The sequence below is a fragment of the Oncorhynchus kisutch genome, linkage group LG18 (genome assembly GCF_002021735.2).
Source record: "Oncorhynchus kisutch isolate 150728-3 linkage group LG18, Okis_V2, whole genome shotgun sequence".
In the NCBI taxonomy this organism is placed as follows: Eukaryota; Metazoa; Chordata; class Actinopteri; order Salmoniformes; family Salmonidae; genus Oncorhynchus; species Oncorhynchus kisutch.
The window spans coordinates 1,773,916-1,800,633 of NC_034191.2; the positions used below are offsets into that span (position 1 = coordinate 1,773,916).

Consider the following 26,718-nt stretch of genomic DNA (forward strand, 5'->3'; position numbering starts at 1 on the left):
GCTAGCTACCCCACCCTGGGAGTATGATTTAATGGGTCAGGCAAAGTCTCAGGGTCAGCCCACTGGATAGTCATGCTATTATGGTGATTCACTCGTCACATTTGTTACACAGAGGAGAGGAGAGGAGAGGAGAGGAGAGGAGAGGAGAGGAGAGGAGAGGAGAGGAGAGGAGAGGAGAGGAGAGGAGAGGAGAGGAGAGGAGAGGAGAGGAGAGGAGAGGAGAGGAGAGGAGAGGAGAGGAGAGGAGTCAATAAGATAAATGAATGCTATTATTTCTCAATTGTAACCAACTGTACACATCAAGCTGTACCCTGATATCATACATAGTAGCATATGACTGAAATACAGCACTGCCCTAATTAGTCCTTTTCATTCATTACCTATGAATGATACTCCACATCCTGGTACAGATACACTCCACATCCTGGTACAGATACACTCCCCTACACTCCACATCCTGGTACAGATACACTCCCCTACACTCCACATCCTGGTACAGATACACTCCCCTACACTCCACATCCTGGTACAGATACACTCCACATCCTGGTACAGATACACTCCACATCCTGGTACAGATACACTCCCCTACACTCCACATCCTGGTACAGATACACTCCACATCCTGGTACAGATACACTCCCCTACACTCCACATCCTGGTACAGATACACTCCACATCCTGGTACAGATACACTCCCCTATACTCCACATCCTGGTACAGATACTCTCTCCTACACTCCACATCCTGGTACAGATACACTCCCCTACACTCCACATCCTGGTACAGATACACTCCACATCCTGTTACAGATACTCTCTCCTACACTCACATCCTGGTACAGATACACTCCACATCCTGGTACAGATACACTCCACATCCTGGTACAGATACACTCCACATCCTGGTACAGATACACTCCACATCCTGTTACAGATACTCTCTCCTACACTCCACATCCTGGTACAGATACACTCCACATCCTGGTACAGATACACTCCACATCCTGGTACAGATACACTCCACATCCTGGTACAGATACACTCCACATCCTGGTACAGATACACTCCACATCCTGGTACTGATACACTCCACATCCTGGTACTGATACACTCCCCTACACTCCACATCCTGTTACAGATACACTCCCCTACACTCCACATCCTGGTACAGATACACTCCACATCCTGGTACAGATACACTCCACATCAATCAAATCAAATCAAATTTATTTATATAGCCCTTCGTACATCAGCTGATATCTCAAAGTGCTGTACAGAAACCCAGCCTAAAACCCCAAACAGCAAGCAATGCAGGTGTAGAAGCACGGTGGCTAGGAAAAACTCCCTAGAAAGGCCAATACCTAGGAAGAAACATCCTGGCACATCCTGGTACAGATACACTCCACATCCTGGTACAGATACACTCCACATCCTGGTACTGATACACTCCACATCCTGGTACTGATACACTCCCCTACACTCCACATCCTGGTACAGATACTCTCTCCTACACTCCACATCCTGTTACAGATACTCTCTCCTACACTCCACATCCTGGTACAGATACACTCTACATCCTGGTACTGATACACTCCCCTACACTCCACATCCTGGTACAGATACACTCCACATCCTGGTACAGATACACTCCACATCCTGGTACAGATACACTCCCCTACACTCCTACACATGAAGTGTAATGGAATACACCTCTATCTCTGAAACATACATGGATACAGTCTCCTAGCCACGGTACTGTGAGTGACAGACATGAGTCCCAAATGGCACCATAGTCTCTATATAGCGCACTACTTTGGACCAGGGCCCGTTGGGCACAACATGGGGAATGGGTGATGACAAGCCTGCCGTAGCCAGTGAAATGACTGCATGCATGCTCAGGACATGTCAGTGGTGATGTCACATCCTGTTTTATGTCACATGCTGTTTGATGCTGTATTATTTCATGGCATGTTGTTATCTCCCTCAGAGCTTCTGAATAACCATCTCTTCTGCTTTTTACCCTGAATTCAATCGGGTCCAACGGTTTTAATGGTGAGAGTGACATTTACCCCACACATCCACACACTACGGAAGCCACCGCTAAGTCATGAAGTTGGTGACAGAAGGAAGGAAATGTGTTGACAGAAGTGAAGTAGCAAGAGAAGAAAGAGAGAGGACAGGAAAAGGAAGAATTATAGACAGGAGAAGAGAGAAAGAGGAGAGAGAGGAGAAGAGCATAGCTAGCAGGAGAAGAAGGAGAGAGGGATAAAAGAGAGGGAGATAGAGAGACATAAGTAAGGAGTACATGAGGAGACTTTTTTCATGACTTTTGGGCTCCTGAGTGATGCAGCGGTCTATGCCACTGCATCCCAGTCCCTGGTTCAAATCCAGGCTGTATCACATCCGGCCGTGATTGGGAGTCCCATAGGGCAGTGCACAATCGGCCCAGCGTCGTCCGGGTCTGGCCGGGGTAGGCCGCCATTATAAATAAGACGTTGTTCTTAACTGACTTGCCTAGTTAATAAATAAAGGTTACATTTTTGTTTTAATGAGGTGTTTGGAGCTTAGCTTTGCTACAGTGTAGTTGTCGCCTCCTAGCCAGGCAGGGTGGGAGGCGTTGTGTTAACTTCCTGTCAGTGATGAGTCTTTATTCTTTGTGGCAGCATTATATTTCCATGACTTCACAACCCCAGGGCTGTTCAGACAGCCAGGATAACGAGGACCTCCCGCTCCAATCGGTACCTTAATGTGTCTATAGCTTCCTCTCATTCTCTCCTTTACTGTCATTGTTCTCTCTCTCTCTCTCTCTCTTGCTCTCTCTCTGTATATCTCTCTCTCTCTCGCTCTCTGTATCTCTCTCTGTCTCTCTCTCGCTCTCTGTATCTCTCTCTCTCTCTCTCTGTATCTTTCACTCTCTCTCTGTATCGCTCTCTCTCTCTCTCTGTCTCTCTGTCCCTTTCTCTCTATCTCTCTCTCTCGCTCTCTCTCTGTATCTCTCTCTCTCTCTCTGTCTCTCTGTCCCTTTCGCTCTGTCTCTCTCTCTCGCTGTCTCACTCTCTCACTCTCTGTCCCTTTCTCTCTGTCTCTCTCTCTCGCTGTCTTTCTCTCTCACTCTCTGTCTCTCTGTCCCTTTCTCTCTGTCTCTGTCTCTCTCTCTCGCTGTCTTTCTCTCTCACTCTCTGTCTCTCTGTCCCTTTCTCCCTGTCTCTCTCTCTCGCTGTCTTTCTCTCTCACTCTCTGTCTCTCTGTCCCTTTCTCCCTGTCTCTCTCTCTCGCTGTCTTTCTCTCTCACTCTCTGTCTCTCTGTCCCTTTCTCCCTGTCTCTCTCTCTCGCTGTCTTTCTCTCTCACTCTCTGTCTCTCTGTCCCTTTCTCCCTGTCTCTCTCTCTCGCTGTCTTTCTCTCTCTCTCTCTGTCTCTCTGTCCCTTTCTCCCTGTCTCTCTCTCTCGCTGTCTTTCTCTCTCACTCTCTGTCTCTCTCTCTACAGGAGTAAGTTAGTGTATATTTGATGAGTCTGGTGCTTCAAGGTAACAGCTGATACCAATAGTACATGAGTTAGTGAGCAGTGCATGCAGAAAGTACCAGCCTAAAATGTATTCAATTATTTTTTCCCCCCAGGTTATTTAAAAATCTAAAAAAATCTAAATGTATTCAAATTAAAACATTGACACATTCAATTTACATAAATAATTAGTATTCAGACCCTTTACTCAGTACTTTGTTGAAGGACCTTTAGCAGCGATTACAGCCTGTCTTCTTGAGGAGGCTACAAGTTTGGAACACCTGTATTTGGGGAGCTTCTCCCATTCTTCTCTGCAGATCTTCTCAAGCTCTGTCAGGATGGATGGGGAGTGTCACTGCACAGCTATTTACAGGTCTCTCCAGAGATGTTTGATCGGGTTCAAGTCCGGGCTCTGGCTGGGCCACTCAAGGACATTCAGAGATTTGTCCCGAAGCCATTCCTGCATTGTCTTGGCTGTGTGCTCAGGGGGTTGTCCTTTTGGAAGGTGAACCTTTGCCCCAGTAAATGCTGTATATTTGCTCCCTCTTGTGCTTCGAGGTCTGCTGTCCTTCCTTTGACTTTTGACAGAGGAAATGTTCCCTCACCTTTTACAAGGAGTTTGTTCACTCTCCCTCCCTCCCTCCTCCTACCTCCATCCAACCCTCCCTCCCTCCTCCTACCTCCATCCAACCCTCCCTCCCTCCCTCCCTCCTCCTACCTCCATCCATCCATCCATCCAACCCTCCCTCCCTCCCTCCCTCCCTCCCTCCCTCCCTCCCTCCCTCCCTCCCTCCCTCCCTCCCTCCTCCCTCCCTCCCTCCCTCCCTCCCTCCCTCCCTCCCTCCAACCCTCCCTCCCTCCTCCTACCTCCATCCAACCCTCCCTCCCTCCTCCTACCTCCATCCAACCCTCCCTCCCTCCCTCCTCCTACCTCCATCTATCCAACCCTCCCTCCCTCCCTCCCTCCCTCCCTCCCTCCCTCCCTCCCTCCCTCCCTCCCTCCCTCCTCCCTCCCTCCCTCCCTCCCTCCCTCCCTCCCTCCCTCCCTCCCTCCCTCCCTCCCTCCCTCCCTCCCTCCCTCCCTCCCTCCCTCCTCCCTCCTCCTACCTCCATCCAACCCTCCCTCCCTCCTCCTACCTCCATCCAACCCTCCCTCCCTCCTCCTACCTCCATCCAACCCTCCCCCCTCCCTCCTCCTACCTCCATCCAACCCTCCCTCCCTCCTCCTACCTCCATCCAACCCTCCCCCCTCCCTCCTCCTACCTCCATCCATCCAACCCTCCCTCCTCCTACCTCCATCCAACCCTCCCTCCTTCCTCCTACCTCCATCCAACCCTCCCTCCCTCCTCCTACCTCCATCCATCCCTCCCTCCCTCCCTCCTCCTACCTCCATCCATCCCTCCCTCCCTCCCTCCCTCCCTCCCTCCCTCCCTCCTCCTACCTCCATCCAACCCTCCCTCCTCCTACCTCCATCCAACCCTCCCTCCCTCCCTCCTCCTACCTCCATCCAACCCTCCCTCCCTCCTCCTACCTCCCTCCCTACCTCCATCCATCCCTCACTCCCTCCCTCCCTCCTCCATCCATCCAACCCTCCCTGCTTCCTCCTACCAACACTCCCTCCCTCCTACCTACCTCTCCCTTGTCCTCTCCCTCCCCCTCTCCCACCTTCAATCCCTCCCTCCTCCTACATCCTCCAACATGCCCTCCCTCCCCTTCCTACCTTCCCCTCCTTCCATCCCTTCCTCCTCCTCTCTCTCCCTCCTCACCCCCTCTCCCTCCTTATCCCCTCTCCCTATTCCTCATCCCCTCTCCCTCCTCATCCCCTCTCCCTCATCATCCCCTCTCTCTCCTAATCCCCTCTCCCTATTCCTCATCCCCCTCCCTATTCCTCATCCCCTCTCTCTCCTAATCCCCTCTCATTATTCCTCATTCCCTCTCCCTATTCCGTATCCCCTCTCCCTATTTCTCATCCCCTCTCCCTATTCCGCATCCCTTCTCCCTCCTCATCCCTTCTCCCTATTCCTCATCCCCTCTTCCCCCTTATCCCCTCTCCCTATTTCTCATCCCCTCTCCCTATTCCGCATCCCTTCTCCCTCCTCATCCCTTCTCCCTATTCCTCATCCCCTCTTCCCCCTTATCCCCTGTCCCTATTTCTCATCCCTTCTCCCTATTCCGCATCCCCTCTCCCTCCTCATCCCTTCTCCCTAGTCCTCATTCCTTCTCCCTCCTCATCCCCTCCCCCCCTCATCCCCATTCCTCCTCCCCTCCTCCCTATTCCTATTCCTTATCCACTATCCCTCCTCATCCCCTCACTCTATTCAGGCTGTAGGACCTCAGGTGGTAGGACTTCAGGTGGTAGGACTTCAGGTGGTAGGACTTCAGGTGGTAGGACTTCAGGTGGTGGGACATCAGGTGGTAGGACCTCAGATGGCATAACATAATGTGGTAGGATCTCAGGTTGTAGGACTTCAGGTGGTGGGACATCAGGTGGTTGGACATCAGGTGGTGGGACCTCAGGTGGTAGGACTTCAGGTGGTGGGACATCAGGTGGTGGGACCTCAGGTGGTAGGACTTCAGGTGGTGGGACATCAGGTGGTGGGACCTCAGGTGGTTGGACATCAGGTGGTAGGACCTCAGGTGGTTGGACATCAGATGGCAGGACATCAGGTGGTAGGACTTCAGGTGGTGGGACCTCAGGTGGTAGGACCTCAGGTGGTAGGACCTCCGATGGCATAACATCAGGTGGTAGGACGTCAGATGGTCTGACTACAGGTGGTAGGATCTCAGGTGGCATAACATCAGGTGGTAGGACCTCAGATGGTAGGACTACAGGTGGTAGGACTTCAGATTTTTCTCTCCCCATTTGTTTTTATGGTCCTGTCTGTCTTATTGGGATGTTTTCAACTTTTAAATGGTTGTACACAACTCCCTGGTTGGGATTTCTGATTGGAGAAAAATCATCTATATAAAGCTACCCAATTAGAGGGGTTCTGAGGCAGGGAAGGGTGGAGGGACGAGGGATCACTGCAGAGGAGAGCAGTGAAGGGTAGAGGAGAGGATTAACAGGCTGCACAGCTTACCTTTTATCTCTACCTTCTTCTCCCCCACTCCCTCCATCCTCCGTCCTCTCTTCTCCCATTCCTTACATCCCCTTCAGGCCCCCCCTGGACTGAGGTGGGCGGATGTCTTCCCTTACCTTGTCGAGGTGGTGGAGGATTGAGGGAGGAGGTGAAGGGGTGGAGGGATTCATAGGTAGAGGGAGGAATGTTGATTATTGTATGCTAGGCTGCTGGAGGTGACCTAGCATTGCTCTCTCTCCCATTCATGTGTGTAATGAAGCCTGAATAATCCCATTACAGGGTCAGATTAAAACCTGAGAGCTCTGAGAGGGCTGAGAGCTGACACCCACACCTGCATGGGTTCACATAGTAGTCAATATCTATAAAACATGTATTTCAGAGTTTGATTGAGACTGCCTGAGAGTGCCAGATGGCATTTGAACTTTTAGAGCAGTTTGATTGGTTCTAGCGAACTTAAGCACAGTGAAAATATGTGATAGAAAACAACTACTATTGTAACCCATGTTTGCTGAGATCTGTCTGGTTGTGGCCAGGTCTAGCACTGCTGGAGAGAGAGATAGGGATGGAGAGAGAGAGAGAGATGAGAAAGAGAGATGTATGGAGAGAGAGAGAGATGGAGAGAGAGAGAGATGGAAGGAGAGAGAGGGATGAGAGAGAGATGTATGGCGAGGGAGAGAGAGAGGGATGAGAGGGATGGAGAGAGAGAGGGATGGAGAGAGAGAGTGGGACGGAGAGAGAGAGAGGGATGGAGAGAGAGAGACAGAGAGAGAGAGAGGGATGGAGAGAGGGGGGTGGAGAGAGAGAGGGAGGAGCGAGAGGGATGGCGAGAGAGAGAGAGGGGGATGGAGAGAGAGGGGGGGTGGAAAGAGGGGGGGGGTGGAGAGAGAGGGGGGTGGAGAGGGGGGGGGGTGGAGAGAGAGGGATGGATGGAGAGAGATTAATTCTTTTAATTTTAAAATTTTTATTTCACCTTTATTTAACCAGGTAGGCTAGTTGAGAACAAGTTCTCATTTGCAACTGCCACCTGGCCAAGATAAAGCAAAGCAGTGTCACACAGACAACAACACAGAGTTACACATGGAGTAAACAATAAACAAGTCAATAACATAGTTGAAAAAAAAGAATCTATATACATTGTGTGCAAAAGGCATGAGGAGGTAGGCGAATAATTACAATTTAGCAGATTAACACTGGAGTGATAAATGATCAGATGGTCATGTACAGGTAGAGATATTGGTGTGCAAAAAGCAGAAAGTAAATAAATAAAAACAGTATGGGGATGAGGTAGGTAAATTGGGTGGGTTATATACCGATGGACTATGTACAGCTGCAGCGATCGGTTAGCTGCTCAGATAGCAGATGTTTGAAGTTGGTGAGGGAGATAAAAGTCTCCAACTTCAGAGATGTTTGCAATTCGTTCCAGTCGCAGGCAGCAGAGAACTGGAAGGAAAGGCGGCCAAAGGAGGTGTTGGCTTTGGAGGTGACCAGTGAGATATATAGAGAACAGGGTTCGATTTGAGATGCAGAGGTTATCGAATTGGTTTGGAGAGTAAAGTAAGATTAGAGATTATGAATGTCATTATGTTTTAGAAAATAATGTAACAATGACATGTATCAGTCAGTGAAGACTCCTCGGAGGGATGGATGGAGAGAGAGAGAGAGAGAGGGATGGAGAGGGTGATAGAGAGAGCGATGGAGGGAGAGGGAGGCATGAGAGAGAGTGATAGAGAGAGCGATGGAGGGAGAGGGACAGAGAGAGAGATGGAGACAGGAAAGAGAGGGATAGAGAGGGTGATAGAGAGGGAGGCATGAGAGAGCAATGGAGGGAGAGGGATAGAGAGGGAGGCATGAGAGAGAGGGATAGAGAGAACGATGGAGGGAGAGGGAGGCATGAGAGAGAGGGATGGAGGGATAGGGATAGAAATGGAGGGAGAACGATGGAGGCATGAGAGAGAGGGATGGATAGAGAGAGAGGTTAATGACTATAGATATAGTCTAGTGAGTTTGTATATAGTGTGTATATATTTATTTTTATTTATCCGTTATTTTACCAGGTAAGTTGACTGAGAACACATTCTCGTTTGCAGCAACGACCTGGGGAATAGTTACAGGGGAGAGGAGGGGCGATGAATGAGCCAATTGTAAACTGGGAATTATTAGGTGACCATGATGGTTTGAGGGCCAGATTGGGAATTTAGCCAGGACACCGGGGTTAACACCCCTACTCTTACGATAAGTGCCATGGGATCTTTAATGACCTCAGAGTGTCAGGACACCCGTTTAACGTCCCATCTGAAAGACAGCACCCTACACAGGGCAGTGTCCCCAATCACTGCCCTGGGGCATTGGGATATTTTTTAGACCAGAGGAAAGAGTGCCTCCTACTGGCCCTCCAACACCACTTCCAGCAGCATCTGGTCTACCATCCACGAACTGACCAGGACCAACCCTGCTTAGCTTCAGAAGCAAGCCAGCAGTGGTATGCAGGGTGGTATGCTGCTGGCATATATATATATTTATTCTATAAACAAATAAATGTTAGAGTACTCGAACAGTCCAAAAAGATCCCATGCCCATCTAAAAAGGCCATCTAGCCAACAGCCGGCAGATACAGTGCTGGTCGGCTAGTCTACATGATGACATTAAGGATAAGAGAGAGGTTTGTTCTATACAGGGCTGGTTCTATACAGGGCTGGTTCTATACAGGGCTGGCAGATACAGTGCTGGTTCTATACAGGGCTGGGGAGGGCTGGTTCTATACAGGGCTGGTTCTATACAGGGCTGGGGAGGGCTGGTTCTATACAGGGCTGGTTCTATACAGGGCTGGTTCTATACAGGGCTGGTTCTATACAGGACTGGCTGGGGAGGGCTGGTTCTATACAGGGCTGGAGAGGGCTGGTTCTATACAGGGCTGGTTCTATACAGGGTTGGTTCTATACAGGGCTGGGGAGGGCTGGTTCTATACAGGGCTGGAGAGGGATGGTTCTATACAGGGCTGGTTCTATACAGGGCTGGAGAGGGATGGTTCTATACAGGGCTGGTTCTATACAGGGCTGGTTCTATACAGGGCTGGAGAGGGATGGTTCTATACAGGGCTGGTTCTATATAGGGTTGGTTCTATACAGGGCTGCTTCTATACAGGGCTGCTTCTATACAGGGCTGCTTCTATACAGGGCTGGGGAGGGCTGCTTCTATACAGGGCTGGGGAGGGTTTAGGGGGCTTATCTAGTGGAGGGATTAGGGGGCCTATTCAGTGGAGGGTTTAGGGGGCCTATCTAGTGGAGGGTTTAGGGGGCCTATCTAGTGGAGGGTCTAGGGGGCCTATCTAGGTGAGGGTTTAGGGGGCCTATCTAGTGGAGGGTTTAGGGGGCCTATTCAGTGGAGGGTTTAGGGGGCCTATCTAGTGGAGGGTTTAGGGGGCCTATCTAGTGGAGGGTTTAGGGGCCCTATCTAATGGAGGGTTTAGGGGGCCTATCTAGTGGAGGGTTTAGGGGGCCTATCTAGTGGAGGGTTTAGGGGTGTCCTATCTAGTGGAGGGTTTAGGGGGCCTATCTAGTGGAGGGTTTAGGGGTATTCAGAATTGTGGATCGTCTGTGGAGGAAGATGTCTTTGTTGCATTCAATCATTGAATATCCGTGAGAGATATGCTTATTTTCAAGGCAACATTACATGCTATTAATAGCAGCGTATAGAAAGATGAATTATTAGATGCAATTTACAATTTGCTAATGTTGTCTGAAATGATCTTTGGCTATTCTATCCTCTAGGAATGTCTTTTTATCCAGTGATATAATATAATCGCAGACCGTCCTGAAGGTTTGGCTTTTGGAACTGGAATCCTTCACAAGCTGTCTGGATCTGAGACTGAGATGTCTCTCTCTCTCTGGCCTGACATAATCATTTTCATCAGAGCTTGATGCGTCCCAAATAGCGCCCTATTCCCTACAGAATACACTACACGATATACATAATATATACAGTAGCAAGAAAAAGCACGTGAAGCCTTTGGGAATGACCTGGATTTCAGCATAGTCACGACATTAGATCTGATCTTCATCCAGATCACAACGATAGACCAACACAGTCTGCTTAAACTAATAACACACAAACAATTAAACATTCACAGTGCAGGGTGGGAAAAGTATGTGAACCCTTGGATTTAATAACCAGTTGACCCTCCTTTGGCAGCAATAACCTCAACCAAACGTTTTCTATAGTTGTGGGCCAGACCTGCACAACTGTCAGGAGGAATTTTGGACCATTCCTCTTTACAAAACTGTTTCATTTCAGCTATATTCTTGGGATGTCTGGTGTAAACTGCTCTCTTGAGGTGGTGCCACAGCATGTCAATCGAGTTTAGTTCAGGACTCTGACTGGGCCACTCCAGAAGGTATATTTTATTCTGTTGAAGCCAATCTGTTGTTGATTTACTTCTGTGTTTTGGGTCGTTGTCCTGTTGCATCACCAAACTTCTGTTGAGTTTCAATTGGTGGACTGATAGCCTTACATTCTCCTGCAAAATGTCTTGATAAACTTGGGAATTCATTTTTCTGTTGATGATAGCAAGCTGTCCAGGCCCTGAGGCAGCAAAGCAGCCCCAAACCGCCACTATACTTTACAGTTGGGATGAGGTTTTGATGTTGGTGTGCTGTGCCTTTTTTCTCCACACATAATGGTGTGTGTTCCTTCCAAACAACTCAACTTTAGTTTCATCTGTCCACAGAATATTTTGCCAGTAGCGCTGTGGAACATCCAGGTACTCCTTTGTGAACTTCAGACTTGCAGCAATGTTTTTTTGGACAGCAGTGGCTTCTTCCGTGGTGTCCTCCCATGAACACCATTCTTGTTTAGAGTTTTACGTATCGTAGACTCATCAACAGAGATGTTAGCATGTTCCAGAGATTTCTGTAAGTCTTTAGCTGATATTCTGGGATTCTTCTTAACCTCGTTAAGTATTCTGCACTGTGCTCTTGCAGTCATCTTTGCAGGGCAGCCACTCCTAGAGAGAGTAGCAACAGTGCTGAACTTTCTCCATTTATAGACAATTTGTCTTACCGTGGACTGAGTTTTAGAGATCTCTTTTATAACTCTTTCCATCTTTACGCAAGGCAACAATTCTTAATCTTGGATCTTCTGAGATCTCTTTTCTTCAAGGCATGGTTCACATCAGGCGATGCTTCTTGTGAATAGCAAACTCACATTTTGTGAGTTCTTTTTGTAGGGCAGGGCAGCTCTAACCAACATCTCCATTCTCATCTCATTGATTGGACACCAGGTTAGCTGACTCCTTACTCCAATTATATTTTGGAGAAGTCATTAGCCTAGGGGTTCACATACTTTTCCCAACCTACACTGTGAAAGTTTAAATGATGTATTCAACATTGACAAGAAAAATACAATAATTTGTGTGTTATAGGTTTAAGCACAGTGTGTTTGTCTATTGTTGTGACTTAGATGAAGATCAGATCAAATTTTATGACCAATTTATCCAGAAATCCAGGAAATTCCAAAGGGTTCATAAACTTTTTCTTGCCACTGTGTTTACACTACATGACCAAAACTATGTGGACACCTGCTCGTCGAACATCTCATTCCAAAACCATGGGCATTAATACGGAGTTGGTCCCTCCCTTTGCTGCTATAACAGCCTCCACTCTTCTGGGAAGGCTATCCACTAGATGTTGGAATGTTGCTGCAGGGACTTGCTTCCATTCAGCCACAAGAGCATTAGTAAGGTCGGGCACTGATGTTGGCCGTGTAGGCCTGGCTCGCAGTCGGCGTTCCAATTCATCCCAAAGGTGATCGATGGGGTTGAGGTCAGGGCTCTGTGCAGGCCAGTTAAGTTCTTCCACAGCAATCTTGACAAACCATTTCTGTATGAACCTCGCTTTGTGCACACGGGCATTGTCATGCTGAAACAGGAAAGGGTCTTTATCAAACTGTTACCACAAAGTTGGAAGCACAGAATCATCTAGAATGTCATTGTATGCTGTAGTGTTAATATTTCCCCTCACTGGAACTAAGGGGCCCGAACCATGAACAACAGCCCCAGACCATTATTCCTCCTACACCAAACTTTACAGTTGGGACTATGCATTGGGGCAGGTAGCGTTCTCCTAGCATATGCCAAACCCGGATTTGTCCGTCGGACTGCCAGATGGTGAAGCTTGATTCATCACTCCAGAGAATGCGTTTCCACTGCTCCAAAGTACAACGGCGGTGGCTTTACACCACTCCAGCCGACGCTTGGCGTTGCGCATGGTGATCTTAGGCTTGTGTGCAGGCTGCTCGACCATGGAAACTAATTTCATGAAGCTCCCAATGAACAGTTATTGTGCTGACGTTGCTTCCAGAGGCAGTTTGGAACTCAGTAGTGAGATTTGCGACAGAGGACAGATGATTTTTATGTGCTTCAGCACTCAGCAGTCCCGTTCTGTGAGCTTGTGTGGTCTACCACTTCGTGGCTGAGCCGTTTTTGCTCCTAGATGTGTCCACTTCACAATAACAGCACTTACAGATGACCAGGGCAGCTCTAGCAGGGCAGAAATTTGATGAACTGACTTGTTTGAAAGGTGGCATCCTATGACGGTGCCACGTTGAAAGTCACTGAGCTCTTCAGTACGGGCCATTCTACTGTTAATGTTTGTCTATGGAGATTGCATGGAGGTGTGCTCGATTTTATTCACCTGTTAACAATGGGTTTGTCTGAAACAGCCGAATCCACTAATTTGGAGGGGTATCCACATACAGTATATTTTTATATATAGTGTATATGTCACTTGGGCTCTGGTTAATAGTAGTGCACTATAAAGGGCATAGGGTGCCATTTGGGCTCTGGTTAATAGTAGTGCACTATAAAGGGCATAGGGTGCCATTTGGGCTCTGGTTAATAGTAGTGCACTATAAAGGGTGCCATTTGGGCTCTGGTTAATAGTAGTGCACTATAAAGGGCATAGGGTGCCATTTGGGCTCTGGTTAATAGTAGTGCACTATAAAGGGTGCCATTTGGGCTCTGGTTAATAGTAGTGCACTATAAAGGGCATAGGGTGCCATTTGGGCTCTGGTTAATAGTAGTGCACTATAAAGAGTGTAATTTGGGCTCTGGTTAATAGTAGTGCACTATAAAGGGTGTAATTTGGGCTCTGGTTAATAGTAGTGCACTATAAAGGGTGCCATTTGGGCTCTGGTTAATAGTAGTGCACTATAAAGGGCATAGGGTGCCATTTGGGCTCTGGTTAATAGTAGTGCACTATAAAGAGTGTAATTTGGGCTCTGGTTAATAGTAGTGCACTATAAAGGGTGTAATTTGGGCTCTGGTTAATAGTAGTGCACTATAAAGAGTGTAATTTGGGCTCTGGTTAATAGTAGTGCACTATAAAGGGTGTAATTTGGGCTCTGGTTAATAGTAGTGCACTATAAAGGGTGTAATTTGGGCTCTGGTTAATAGTAGTGCACTATAAAGGGTGTAATTTGGGCTCTGGTTAATAGTAGTGCACTATAAAGAGTGTCATTTGGGCTCTGGTTAATAGTAGTGCACTATAAAGGGTGTAATTTGGGCTCTGGTTAATAGTAGTGCACTATAAAGGGTGTAATTTGGGCTCTGGTTAATAGTAGTGCACTATAAAGGGTGTAATTTGGGCTCTGGTTAATAGTAGTGCACTATAAAGGGTGTAATTTGGGCTCTGGTTAATAGTAGTGCACTATAAAGGGTGTAATTTGGGCTCTGGTTAATAGTAGTGCACTATAAAGGGTGTAATTTGGGCTCTGGTTAATAGTAGTGCACTATAAAGGGTGTAATTTGGGCTCTGGTTAATAGTAGTGCACTATAAAGGGTGTAATTTGGGCTCTGGTTAATAGTAGTGCACTATAAAGGGTGTAATTTGGGCTCTGGTTAATAGTAGTGCACTATAAAGGGTGTAATTTGGGCTCTGGTTAATAGTAGTGCACTATAAAGGGTGTAATTTGGGCTCTGGTTAATAGTAGTGCACTATAAAGGGTGTAATTTGGGCTCTGGTTAATAGTAGTGCACTATAAAGAGTGTAATTTGGGCTCTGGTTAATAGTAGTGCACTATAAAGAGTGTAATTTGGGCTCTGGTTAATAGTAGTGCACTATAAAGGGTGTAATTTGGGCTCTGGTTAATAGTAGTGCACTATAAAGGGTGTCATTTGGGCTCTGGTTAATAGTAGTGCACTATAAAGGGTGTAATTTGGGCTCTGGTTAATAGTAGTGCACTATAAAGGGTGCCATTTGGGCTCTGGATAATAGTAGTGCACTATAAAGGGTGCCATTTGGGCTCTGGTTAATAGTAGTGCACTATAAAGGGTGCCATTTGGGCTCTGGATAATAGTAGTGCACTATAAAGGGTGTCATTTGGGCTCTGGTTAATAGTAGTGCACTATAAAGGGTGCCATTTGGGCTCTGGTTAATAGTAGTGCACAATAAAGGGTGCCATTTGGGCTCTGGTTAATAGTAGTGCACTATAAAGGGCATAGGGTGCCATTTGGGCTCTGGCTAATAATAACAGAAGTTAGTTGAATCTGGATGTGGTGAATGGGAGAATAACAGAAGTTAGTTGAATCTGGACATGGTGAATGGGAGAATAACAGAAGTTAGTTGAATCTGGACGTGGTGAATGGGAGAATAACAGAAGTTAGTTTAATCTGGGCGTGGTGAATGGGAGAATAACAGAAATTAGTTGAATCTGGACGTGGTGAATGGGAGAATAGCAGAAGTTAGTTGAATCTGGACGTGGTGAATGGGAGAATAACAGAAGTTAGTTGAATCTGGACGTGGTGAATGGGAGAATAACAGAAGTTAGTTGAATCTGGACGTGGTGAATGGGAGAATAACAGAAGTTAGTTTAATCTGAGAGTGGTGAATGGGAGAATAGCAGAAGTTAGTTGAATCTGGACGTGGTGAATGGGAGAATAACAGAAGTTAGTTTAATCTGGACGTGGTGAATGGGAGAATAACAGAAGTTAGTTGAATCTGGACGTGGTGAATGGGAGAATAACAGAAGTTAGTTGAATCTGGGAGTGGTGAATGGGAGAATAACAGAAGTTAGTTGAATCTGGACGTGGTGAATGAGAGAATAACAGAAGTTAGTTTAATCTGGACGTGGTGAATGGGAGAATAACAGAAGTTAGTTGAATCTGGGAGTGGTGAATGGGAGAATAACAGAAGTTAGTTGAATCTGGACGTGGTGAATGGGAGAATAACAGAAGTTAGTTGAATCTGGACGTGGTGAATGGGAGAATAACATAAGTTAGTTTAATCTGTACGTGGTGAATGGGAGAATAACAGAAGTTAGTTGAATCTGGACGTGGTGAATGGGAGAATAACAGAAGTTAGTTGAATCTGGACGTGGTGAATGGGAGAATAACAGAAGTTAGTTGAATCTGGACGTGGTGAATGGGAGAATAACAGAAGTTAGTTGAATCTGGACGTGGTGAATGGGAGAATAACAGAAGTTAGTTGAATCTGGACGTGGTGAATGGGAGAATAACAGAAGTTAGTTGAATCTGGACGTGGTGAATGGGAGAATAACAGAAGTTAGTTGAATCTGGACGTGGTGAATGGGAGAATAACAGAAGTTAGTTGAATCTGGACGTGGTGAATGGGAGAATAACAGAAGTTAGTTGAATCTGGACGTGGTGAATGGGAGAATAACAGAAGTTAGTTGAATCTGGGAGTGGTGAATGGTTTGAAAAACAGAGGCATTGGTTGTGAAGTTAATTTTTCCCTGTGAAAGAATACAATAACTTTGAGATAATGGCTACTGGCGATAGACGTGATAGCGTTGTAGCACTGTGATCATGTGATGCACAGCTGACATGTTGTGCCGTGTTTCATGCGTGTGTGAGGCCGTTATTCTGTCTACTTTAGCACAAACAGAACCATAGGTAAATGTTGCCTGGAACTGGTAGACTTGTAGCCCAGTGTGTCTTTGTATTATTGGACCATAGAATGTATATTTTCAGTGTATCTCAGAGAGAGAACACACAATCACATTGTTGTAGCCCATGTATAGCCTGTTCCGTCCTCTGACACTGTTGCCAACCGTTTTCAATGCGTTGTAAACTCTCTCTTCTATGCTTGTCTTAGCAGAAACACTGATACACTATGGGTGGATGATGTGTTAAGGGAATTATAGTATTGTAGCCCAGTGTGCCCCTGTCGTGGGGTAGCCAGTAGAGGTGAGATGTCTGTAGCCTAAAGCCTCTGTCTTTTGGTATTGTTGCCAACATGTTCCATGCATGTGCACATCTCATCTGTTCTGTCTGTTACAGAAACATTACGGCTGATATCCCGCAGCTGAATGTTGCAGCGTTGTATCACTCTGTGATCCTACATTAGTGTTTCCACCTCCACATAAATGTATGAATCCTCTAGTCTCTGTCTTCTTAGTAGAAAGGTTCACGGCTGACGTAGCATGGTGAATGTTTTAGGGTTAGGGGTTGGGGTTAGGGGGTTGGGGTTAGGGCTAGGGGTTAGGGTTAGGGGGTTGGGGTTAGGGGGTTGGGGTTAGGGGTTAGGGCTAGGGGTTAGGGTTAGGGGTTAGGGCAAGGGGTTAGGGTTAGGGGTTGGGGTTGGGGGTTAGGGGGAATGTTTAGGGAGCTGTGTTTTCTCTTTCTCCTGCCTTCTCTCACCATCCTCTCCCCCTTTATCCTTTTACTAGACACTGAGGTTCCTTTATCCTTTTACTAGACTAGACACTGAGATTCCTTTATCCTTTTACTAGACTAGACACTGAGGTTCCTTTATCCTTTTACTAGACACTGAGGTTCCTTTATCCTTTTACTAGACACTGAGGTTCCTTTATCCTTTTACTAGACTAGACACTGAGGTTCCTTTATCCTTTTACTAGACTAGACACTGAGGTTCCTTTATCCTTTTACTAGACTAGACACTGAGGTTCCTTTATCCTTTTACTAGACTAGACACAGGTTCCTTTATCCTTTTACTAGACACTGAGGTTCCTTTATCCTTTTACTAGACACTGAGATTCCTTTATCCTTTTACTAGACTAGACACTGAGGTTCCTTTATCCTTTTAGTAGACTAGACACTGAGATTCCTTTATCCTTTTAGTAGACTAGACACTGAGGTTCCTTTATCCTTTTACTAGACTAGACACTGAGATTCATTTTCTTTATTTTTCCTCTCATGAAGATTCAGGGTGTTTGCTATTGAAGCTAATTGTAATGTAGCCCTGCAGGTTTAGACAAGCAGTACCTCTGAGCATTTGATCATTGTCAGATAATCGTCACTCTGCCTCTGCCTCAGAGAGAAGTGTGCCTATGTCTCAGAGAGAAGTGTGCCTTTGTCTCAGAGAGAAGTGTGCCTCTGCCTCGGAGAGAAGTGTGCCTCTGTCTCGGAGCCTTGAAGAGCAGCGCGGTTTATTCAACCTATGTCTATTTGTGACTTGTTTCAGGAAATGAGGCGTATGTTGCTCGTCACTACTTCACAGGAAAAGCATTTGAATGGAAAACATGAATTTCTTATCAAAATGCATTTTTTTGAGCAGGAATGCCGTCTGGGACATGTGAATTTTCATGTGCCTTAATAACAAAATTGTATGCCATCTGTAAATAGGAATACAATTGTTAAATTATGAGCCTAGTTGGTTTAGCCTCAGAAAAAAACAGGAACCTTCCGGCTAGCCATGATTGGCTGAGATAATGGATGGGCTGGACAAGCCGAGAGATGAGTTCAGATTGGTTTGCCATGTAGCATGATTCTGTCTATAACAAAGGGCTGTTCAGTATGTGTAGGTAATCATTTCAAAATCAGCTGTTGTTTTTTTATAGATATCATGAATAACTGCAAAGATGTATCTCTTTACTTTCTGGAGGACACAGTTTTGAAATTAGTAGAAAGCCTGGTGGAAGCAGGTATGAGAGAGGAGAGAATTCTGGCATTTTATTGCAAATATGCAGAGGGAGTCGAATAGAGAACACACAGAAGGCTGTTGTATAAACACCTGTCTCTGGATTACATCTTCAAACTGAGGGCAACCGTGGCAGAGAGGGAGAAGTGTTGATCCATGTATATGGGTAGAAAAATTATTATTATTATTCTTTTTCCTGTAATAATGAATACAAATTACCTAAAGTTAACACGTTGTCAGCTATATGCTGATGTCATACATGTGAATCCTTAATGAGATGGGTGGGGCTAAAGCTGAAGAGGGTGGTAACAATGCTGAATGGGTGTAGACAAAGAGGAGCTCTTCACTAGATACCAAAACATTCAAATGTGGGGTTACTAGTTGATCAACTTTAAAAGCAGAATGACTTTCCCATTGTTCCTCAACTGTAGTGTATGATACACCATTTCCTAGCTCAGAGTCTGTACTTTTATCCAATGTCAAAAACACAATTTCAAACGAATCGAGCTGGTCGGTCACATATCCTGAGAGAGGAGTGGGAGAGACAGCGAGAGAGGGAAAGAGAGCGAGATGTGAATTAAGAGGGGGGAAAATTGGGTGGCGTAGTCGGCATCAATGTATTCTGAAACATTTCTAAGTTGGTTGTTGTTTGGATAGCATTTCATCCACTATAGGTGATTTTTAGCAGGGTTGAGAGACCAAGTATTATTCAGGCTTGTGTTTGGACTATAACAAGAAGCCTTAGATAATGAGAATAGAGTCATTGTCCTGTCACTCCTTCCTCTCCATCCTTCCTCTCCCTCCCTCTTGTCCCTCCCTCCTCTCCCTCCCTCCCCCCCTCCCCACCCTCCTGTCCCTCCCTCCTCTCCCACCCTCCTGTCTCTCCCTCCTTTCTCTCCCTCCCATCCCTCCCTCCCTCCTCTCCTTCCTCTCCCTCCTCTCTCACCATCCTGTCTCTCCCTCCTCTTCCTCCCCCTGTTCTTTACTCCTCTACCTCCCCCTGTTCTTTACTCCTCTCCCTCCTGTCCCTCCCTCCTCTCCCACCCTCCTGTCCCTCCCTCCTCTCCCACCATCCTGTCTCTCCCTCCTCTTCCTCCCCCTGTTCTTTACCACCCTGTTCTTTACTCCTCTCCCTCCTGTCCCTCCCTCCTGTCCCTCCTCTCCCACCCTCCTGTCTCTCCCTCCTCTTCCTCCCCCTGTTCTTTACTCCTCTCCCTCCTGTCCCTCCCTCCTCTCCCTCCTCTCCCACCATCCTGTCTCTCCCTCCTCTTCCTCCCCCTGTTCTTTACTCCTGTTCCTGCTAGACAAAACCATCCTGTTCCTGTTAGACAAGGCCATCCTGTTCCTGTTAGACTAGGCCACCCTGTTCCTGTTAGACAAGACCATCCTGTTCCTGTTAGACTAGGCCATCCTGTTCCTGTTAGACTAGGCCACCCTGTTCCTGTTAGACTAGGCCACCCTGTTCCTGTTAGATAAGACCATCCTGTTCCTGTTAGACAAGACCATCCTGTTCCTGTTAGACAAGACCATCCTGTTCCTGTTAGACTAGGCCATCCTGTTCCTGTTAGACAAGACCATCCTGTTCCTGTTAGATAAGACCATCCTGTTCCTATTAGACAAGACCATCCTGTTCCTGTTAGACAAGACCATCCTGTTCCTTATAGACTAGACCATGCTGTTCCTGTTAGACAAGATCATCCTGTTCCTGTTCCTGTTAGACAAGACCATCCTGTTCCTGTTGGACAAGACCATCCTGTTCCTGTTCCTGTTAGACAAGACCATCCTGTTCCTGTTCCTGTTAGACAAGACCATCCTGTTCCTGTTAGACAAGACCATCCTGTTCCTGTTAGACAAGACCATCCTGTTCCTGTTAGACAAGAACATCCTGTTCCTGTTAGACAAGACCATCCTGTTCCTGTTAGACAAGGCCACCCTGTTCCTCTTCCTGTTAGACAAGACCATCCTGTTCCTGTTAGACAAGACCATCCTGTTCCTCTTCCTGTTAGACAAGACCATCCTGTTCCTGTTAGACAAGACCATTCTGTTCCTCTTCCTGTTAGACAAGACCATCCTGTTCCTGTTAGACAAGGTCATCCTGTTCCTCTTCCTGTTAGACAAGACCATCCTGTTCCTGTTAGACAAGACCATCTTGTTCCTGTTAGACAAGACCATCATGTTCCTGTTAGACAATGCCATCCTGTTTCTGTTAGACAATGCCATCCTGTTTCTGTTAGACAAGGCCATCCTCTTCCTGTTAGACAAGACCATCCTGTTGCTGTAAGACAAGACCATCCTGTTCCTGTTCCTGTTAGACAATACCATCCTGTTGCTGTTAGACAAGACCATCCTGTTCCTGTTAGACAAGACCATCCTGTTCCTGTTAGACTAGACCATCCTGTTCCTGTTAGACAAGACCATCCTGTTGCTGTAAGACAAGACCATCCTGTTCCTGTTAGACAATGCCATCCTGTTTCTGTTAGACAAGGCCATCCTGTTCCTGTTAGACTATGCCATCCTGTTCCTGTAAGATAAGACCATCCTGTTCCTGTTAGACTATGCCTTCCTGTTCCTGTTAGACTAGACCATCCTGTTCCTGTTAGACAAGACCATCCTGTTCCTGTTAGACTAGGCCACCCTGTTCCTGTTAGACAAGACCATCCTGTTCCTGTTAGACTATGCCATCCTGTTCCTGTAAGATAAGACCATCCTGTTCCTGTTAGACTATGCCATCCTGTTCCTGTTAGACTAGACCATCCTGTTCCTGTTAGACAAGACCATCCTGTTCCTGTTAGACTATGCCATCCTGTTCCTGTAAGATAAGACCATCCTGTTCCTGTTAGACTATGCCATCCTGTTCCTGTTAGACTAGACCATCCTGTTCCTGTTAGACAAGACCATCCTGTTCCTATTAGACAATGCCATCCTGTTCCTGTTAGACTAGACCATCCTGTTCCTGTTAGACAAGACCATCCTGTTCCTATTAGACAATGCCATCCTGTTCCTGTTAGACTAGACCATCCTGTTGCTGTAAGACAAGACCATCCTGTTCCTGTTAGACAAGACCATCCTGTTCCTGTTAGACTAGACCATCCTGTTCCTGTAAGACAAGACCATCCTGTTCCTGTTAGACTATGCCATCCTGTTCCTGTTAGACTATGCCATCCTGTTCCTGTTAGACTAGACCATCCTGTTGCTGTAAGACAAGACCATCATGTTCCTGTTCCTGTTAGACTATGCCATCCTGCTCCTATTAGACCATCCTGTTCCTGTTAGACAAGACCATCCTGTTCCTGCTAGACTAGACTATCCTGTTCCTGTTAGACTAGACCATCCTGTTCCTGTTGGACAATACCATCCTGTTCCTGTTAGACTAGACCATCCTGTTCCTGTTAGACAAGACCATCCTGTTCCTGTTAGACAAGGGGTTTGTCTAGACACCAATCACGTGTCCCCAAATGGCACGGTATTCCTCGTATAGTCCACTTATGTTGCCCTGGTCAAGTAGTGCTCTGTGTCTGCATTGTCTTGTTTATTAGACTGGCAGTGTGTGGTGTGGTACAGACTGGCAGTGTGGAGTGTGTTACAGACTGGCAGTGTGTAGTGTGTTACAGACTGGCAGTGTGGGGTGTGTTACAGACTGGCAGTGTGTGGTGTGTTACAGACTGGCAGTGTGGGGTGTGTTACAGACTGGCAGTGTGTGGTGTGTTACAGACTGGCAGTGTGTGGTGTGTTACAGACTGGCAGTGTGGGGTGTGTTACAGACTGGCAGTGTGTGGTGTGTTACAGACTGGCAGTGTGGGGTGTGTTACAGACTGGCAGTGTGTGGTGTGTTACAGACTGGCAGTGTGTGGTGTGTGAGACTGGCAGTGTGTGGTGTGTTGCAGACTGGCAGTGTGTGATGTGTGAGACTGGCAGTGTGTGGTGTGTGAGACTGGCAGTGTGTGATGTGTGAGACTGGCAATGTGTGGTGTGTTACAGACTGGCAGTGTGTGGTGTGTTACAGACTGGCAGTGTGTGGTGTGTGAGACTGGCAGTGTATGGTGTGTGAGACCGGCAGTGTGTGATGTGTTGCAGACTGGCAGTGTGTGATGTGTGAGACTGGCAGTGTGTGGTGTGTTGCAGACTGGCAGTGTGTGATGTGTGAGACTGGCAGTGTGTGGTGTGTTACAGACTAGCAGTGTGTGGTGTGTTACAGACTGGCAGTGTGTGGTGTGTTACAGACTGGCAGTGTGTGGCGTGTTATAGACTGGCAGTGTGTGGTGTGTGAGACTGGCAGTGTGTGGTGTGTGAGGCTGGCAGTGTGGGGTGTGTTACAGACTGGCAGTGTGTGGTGTGTGAGACTGGCAGTGTGGGGTGTGTTACAGACTGGCAGTGTGTGGTGTGTTACAGACTGGCAGTGTGTGGTGTGTTATAGACTGGCAGTGTGTGGTGTGTGAAAATGGCAGTGTGTGGTGTGTGAGACTGGCAGTGTGTGGTGTGTTGCAGACTGGCAGTGTGTGATGTGTTATAGACTGGCAGTGTGTGGTGTGTGAGACTGGCAGTGTGTGATGTGTGAGACTGGCAGTGTGTGGTGTGTGAGACTGGCAGTGTGTGGTGTGTGAGACTGGCAGTGTGTGGTGTGTGAGACTGGCAGTGTGTGGTGTGTGAGGCTGGCAGTGTGTGGTGTGTGAGACCGGCAGTGTGTGATGTGTGAGACTGGCAGTGTGTGGTGTGTGAGACTGGCAGTGTGTGGTGTGTGAGACTGGCAGTGTGTGGTGTGTGAGACTGGCAGTGTGTGGTGTGTGAGACTGGCAGTGTGTGATGTGTGAGACTGGCAGTGTGTGGTGTGTGAGACTGGCAGTGTGTGATGTGTGAGACTGGCAGTGTGTGGTGTGTGAGACTGGCAGTGTATGTTTCTGCCTTTCTCTTTTGAGAGTCACATGTGGATGGTGATCACAAAAGCTTGCTTTGCAGTGGGTGGGGGGGGTCCGTCGTTGGTGCGCTTCCGGGGGCGTGGGGTGGGGGTGTGTGGGGGGTCCTTCCTGTTCCCTTTGCTTATCCTTCCCTGTCTTCCTTCCTTCCTTCCCAAAACAGAGCACCTGCACACTGAGCACACTCCCTCCTCCTCCTCCCACCTGAGCACTGACACACCCCTTCCATCTGTCTTTTCCTACCCAGAATTCCCTAACAACCCGCCACCTGGGGGCCGTGAGATCCCGCAGGAGCAGCACAATGCGGGTGCCGTCATCGGGGGCGCCGTGGGCGGGGTCGTCCTGTTAGCGGCGGCCGCCACCCTGCTCTTTGTATTCCTGCGCCGCCGCCAGCGCACCTTCAAGGGCGACTACAGCACCAAGAAACAGGTGTTTGGGAACGGCTACAGCAAGGCCGGGGGCCTGCCAGCCCACCCTCCCATCCCCAACAACCTACAGTACCCAGACGACTCAGATGACGAGAAGAAGCCTACCCAGATCGCTGTGACCGGAGGGTTCGAGGCGAGCGAGCGTGATTTTGACGGAGACACGGAGGACTTGAAGAGGCCCTATTTCACAGTGGACGAAGGAGAGAGTCAAGATTATGATGAACGGACTCTCGCTTTCCAGTACAACCCCGGGCCGGATATAGCCGATGATATGGTGTCCCAAACCGATGGCTCTGTCATTTCAAAGAAAGAGTGGTATGTGTAGGGGCGTGCAACAAACAACCAAACCAACCAAGCTCCCGTCCCACCCACCTACCATCGCACTAGCACCACCACTACCATCACTACTACCACCACACCACCACCCCTACCACCACCACCACCTCTACTTCCACCACCACCACCACTACCACCACTACTACCACCGCACCACCACCCCTACCACCACCACTACTACCACCACTACCACCCCCACTACTACCACCCCTACTTCCACCACCACCACTACTACCACTAATACCACCCCCTACTACCACTACCACCACTACTACCACTACCACCACTACTACCACCACCACTACCACCACACCACCACCCCTACCACCACCACCACCCCTAATTCCACTACTACCACCCCTACTTCCACCACCACCACTACCACCACTACCACCAATAATACCACCACCACTACCACCACACCACCACTAATACTACTACTACCACCACCCCTACCACCATCACTATCACCACCACCACTACCGCTACCACCACTACCGCCACCACCACCCCTACTTCCACCACCACCACTACTACCACTACTACCCCCACCACCACTACCACCACTACTACCCCTACCACCACCACTACCACCACTACTACTGCCACTACCACCACCACCACTACTACCACCACCACCCCTACCACCACTACTATCACCACCACCACTACCACCACTACTACCACCACTACTACCACCAGCACCACTACCACCACTACTACCCCTACCACCACCACTACTACCCCTACCACCGCCACTACCACCACCACCACTACTACCACCAGCACCACTACCACCACTACTACCGCCACTACCACCACTACTACCACCAGCACCCCTACCACCACTACCACCACCACCACTACTACAACCACCACCCCTACAACCACCACCACTACTACCACTACCACCACTACTGCCACTTCTACCACCACCACTACCACCATCACCACTACCACCACTACTACTACCACCACTACTACCACCACCACCACCACTACTACCACTACTACCACCACAACACCTCACCCCATCCCTCCCTCCACCTCATCCCTCAGCAGTTCTGTGTAGTACCACCCCAACCCCCCAGCCCATCACCACCCAGTGAGCTAAATCCGCTTTAGAAAATGTAACATCAAGTCCTAAAGAGCTCATCATCAACATGTCAAAGATGACATTACATTGAAATGCCATGAGATGAAACTGCAGATAATCCAAAACACGGTTTGTCATTGGACTCATGTTCAACCACCATTGACTTCCATTGGACTCATGTCCAACCACCATTGACTACCATTGGACTCATGTCCAACCACCATTGACTACCATTGGACTCATGTCCAACCACCATTGACTACCATTGGACTCATGTCCAACCACCATTGACTACCATTGGACTCATGTCCAACCACCATTGACTACCATTGGACTCATGTCCAACCACCATTGACTTCCATTGGACTCATGTCCAACCACCATTGACTTCCATTGGACTCATGTCCAACCACCATTGACTACCATTGGACTCATGTCCAACCCTCATTGACTTCCATTGGACTCATGTTCAACCCTCATTGACTACCATTGGACTCATGTCCAACCACCATTGACTACCATTGGACTCATGTCCAACCACCATTGACTTCCATTGGACTCATGTCCAACCACCATTGACTTCCATTGGACTCATGTTCAACCACCATTGACTTCCATTGGACTCATGTCCAACCACCATTGACTTCCATTGGACTCATGTTCAACCACCATTGACTTCCATTGGACTCATGTCCAACCCTCATTGACTACCATTGGACTCATGTCCAACCACCATTGACTTCCATTGGACTCATGTCCAACCACCATTGACTTCCATTGGACTCATGTTCAACCACCATTGACTTCCATTGGACTCATGTCCAACCACCATTGACTACCATTGGACTCATGTCCAACCACCATTGACTACCATTGGACTCATGTCCAACCACCATTGACTTCCATTGGACTCATGTTCAACCACCATTGACTACCATTGGACTCATGTCCAACCACCATTGACTACCATTGGACTCATGTTCAACCACCATTGACTACCATTGGACTCATGTTCAACCACCATTGACTACCATTGGACTCATGTCCAACCACCATTGACTACCATTGGACTCATGTCCAACCACCATTGACTACCATTGGACTCATGTCCAACCACCATTGACTACCATTGGACTCATGTTCAACCACCATTGACTACCATTGGACTCATGTCCAACCACCATTGACTACCATTGGACTCATGTCCAACCCTCATTGACTACCATTGGACTCATGTCCAACCACCATTGACTACCATTGGACTCATGTTCAACCACCATTGACTACCATTGGACTCATGTCCAACCACCATTGACTACCATTGGACTCATGTTCAACCACCATTGACTACCATTGGACTCATGTTCAACCACCATTGACTTCCATTGGACTCATGTTCAACCACCATTGACTTCCATTGGACTCATGTCCAACCACCATTGACTACCATTGGACTCATGTCCAACCACCATT

The 26,718-nt window shown here is 47.8% G+C and overlaps 1 protein-coding gene across 1 annotated transcript in view; it reads left to right on the plus strand.

The window, feature by feature from the left end:
- Positions 1-24,280, plus strand: part of LOC109882569 (nectin-1-like) — a 273,874-nt gene extending 249,594 nt beyond the window's left edge. Inside the window, exon 6 of the mRNA XM_031795369.1 lies at positions 23,633-24,280. Coding sequence (XP_031651229.1) covers positions 23,633-24,138 — 506 coding nt within the window. The 3' untranslated portion in view covers positions 24,139-24,280. The remainder of the gene's footprint in view (positions 1-23,632) is intronic.
- Positions 24,281-26,718: the final 2,438 nt, after the last annotated feature.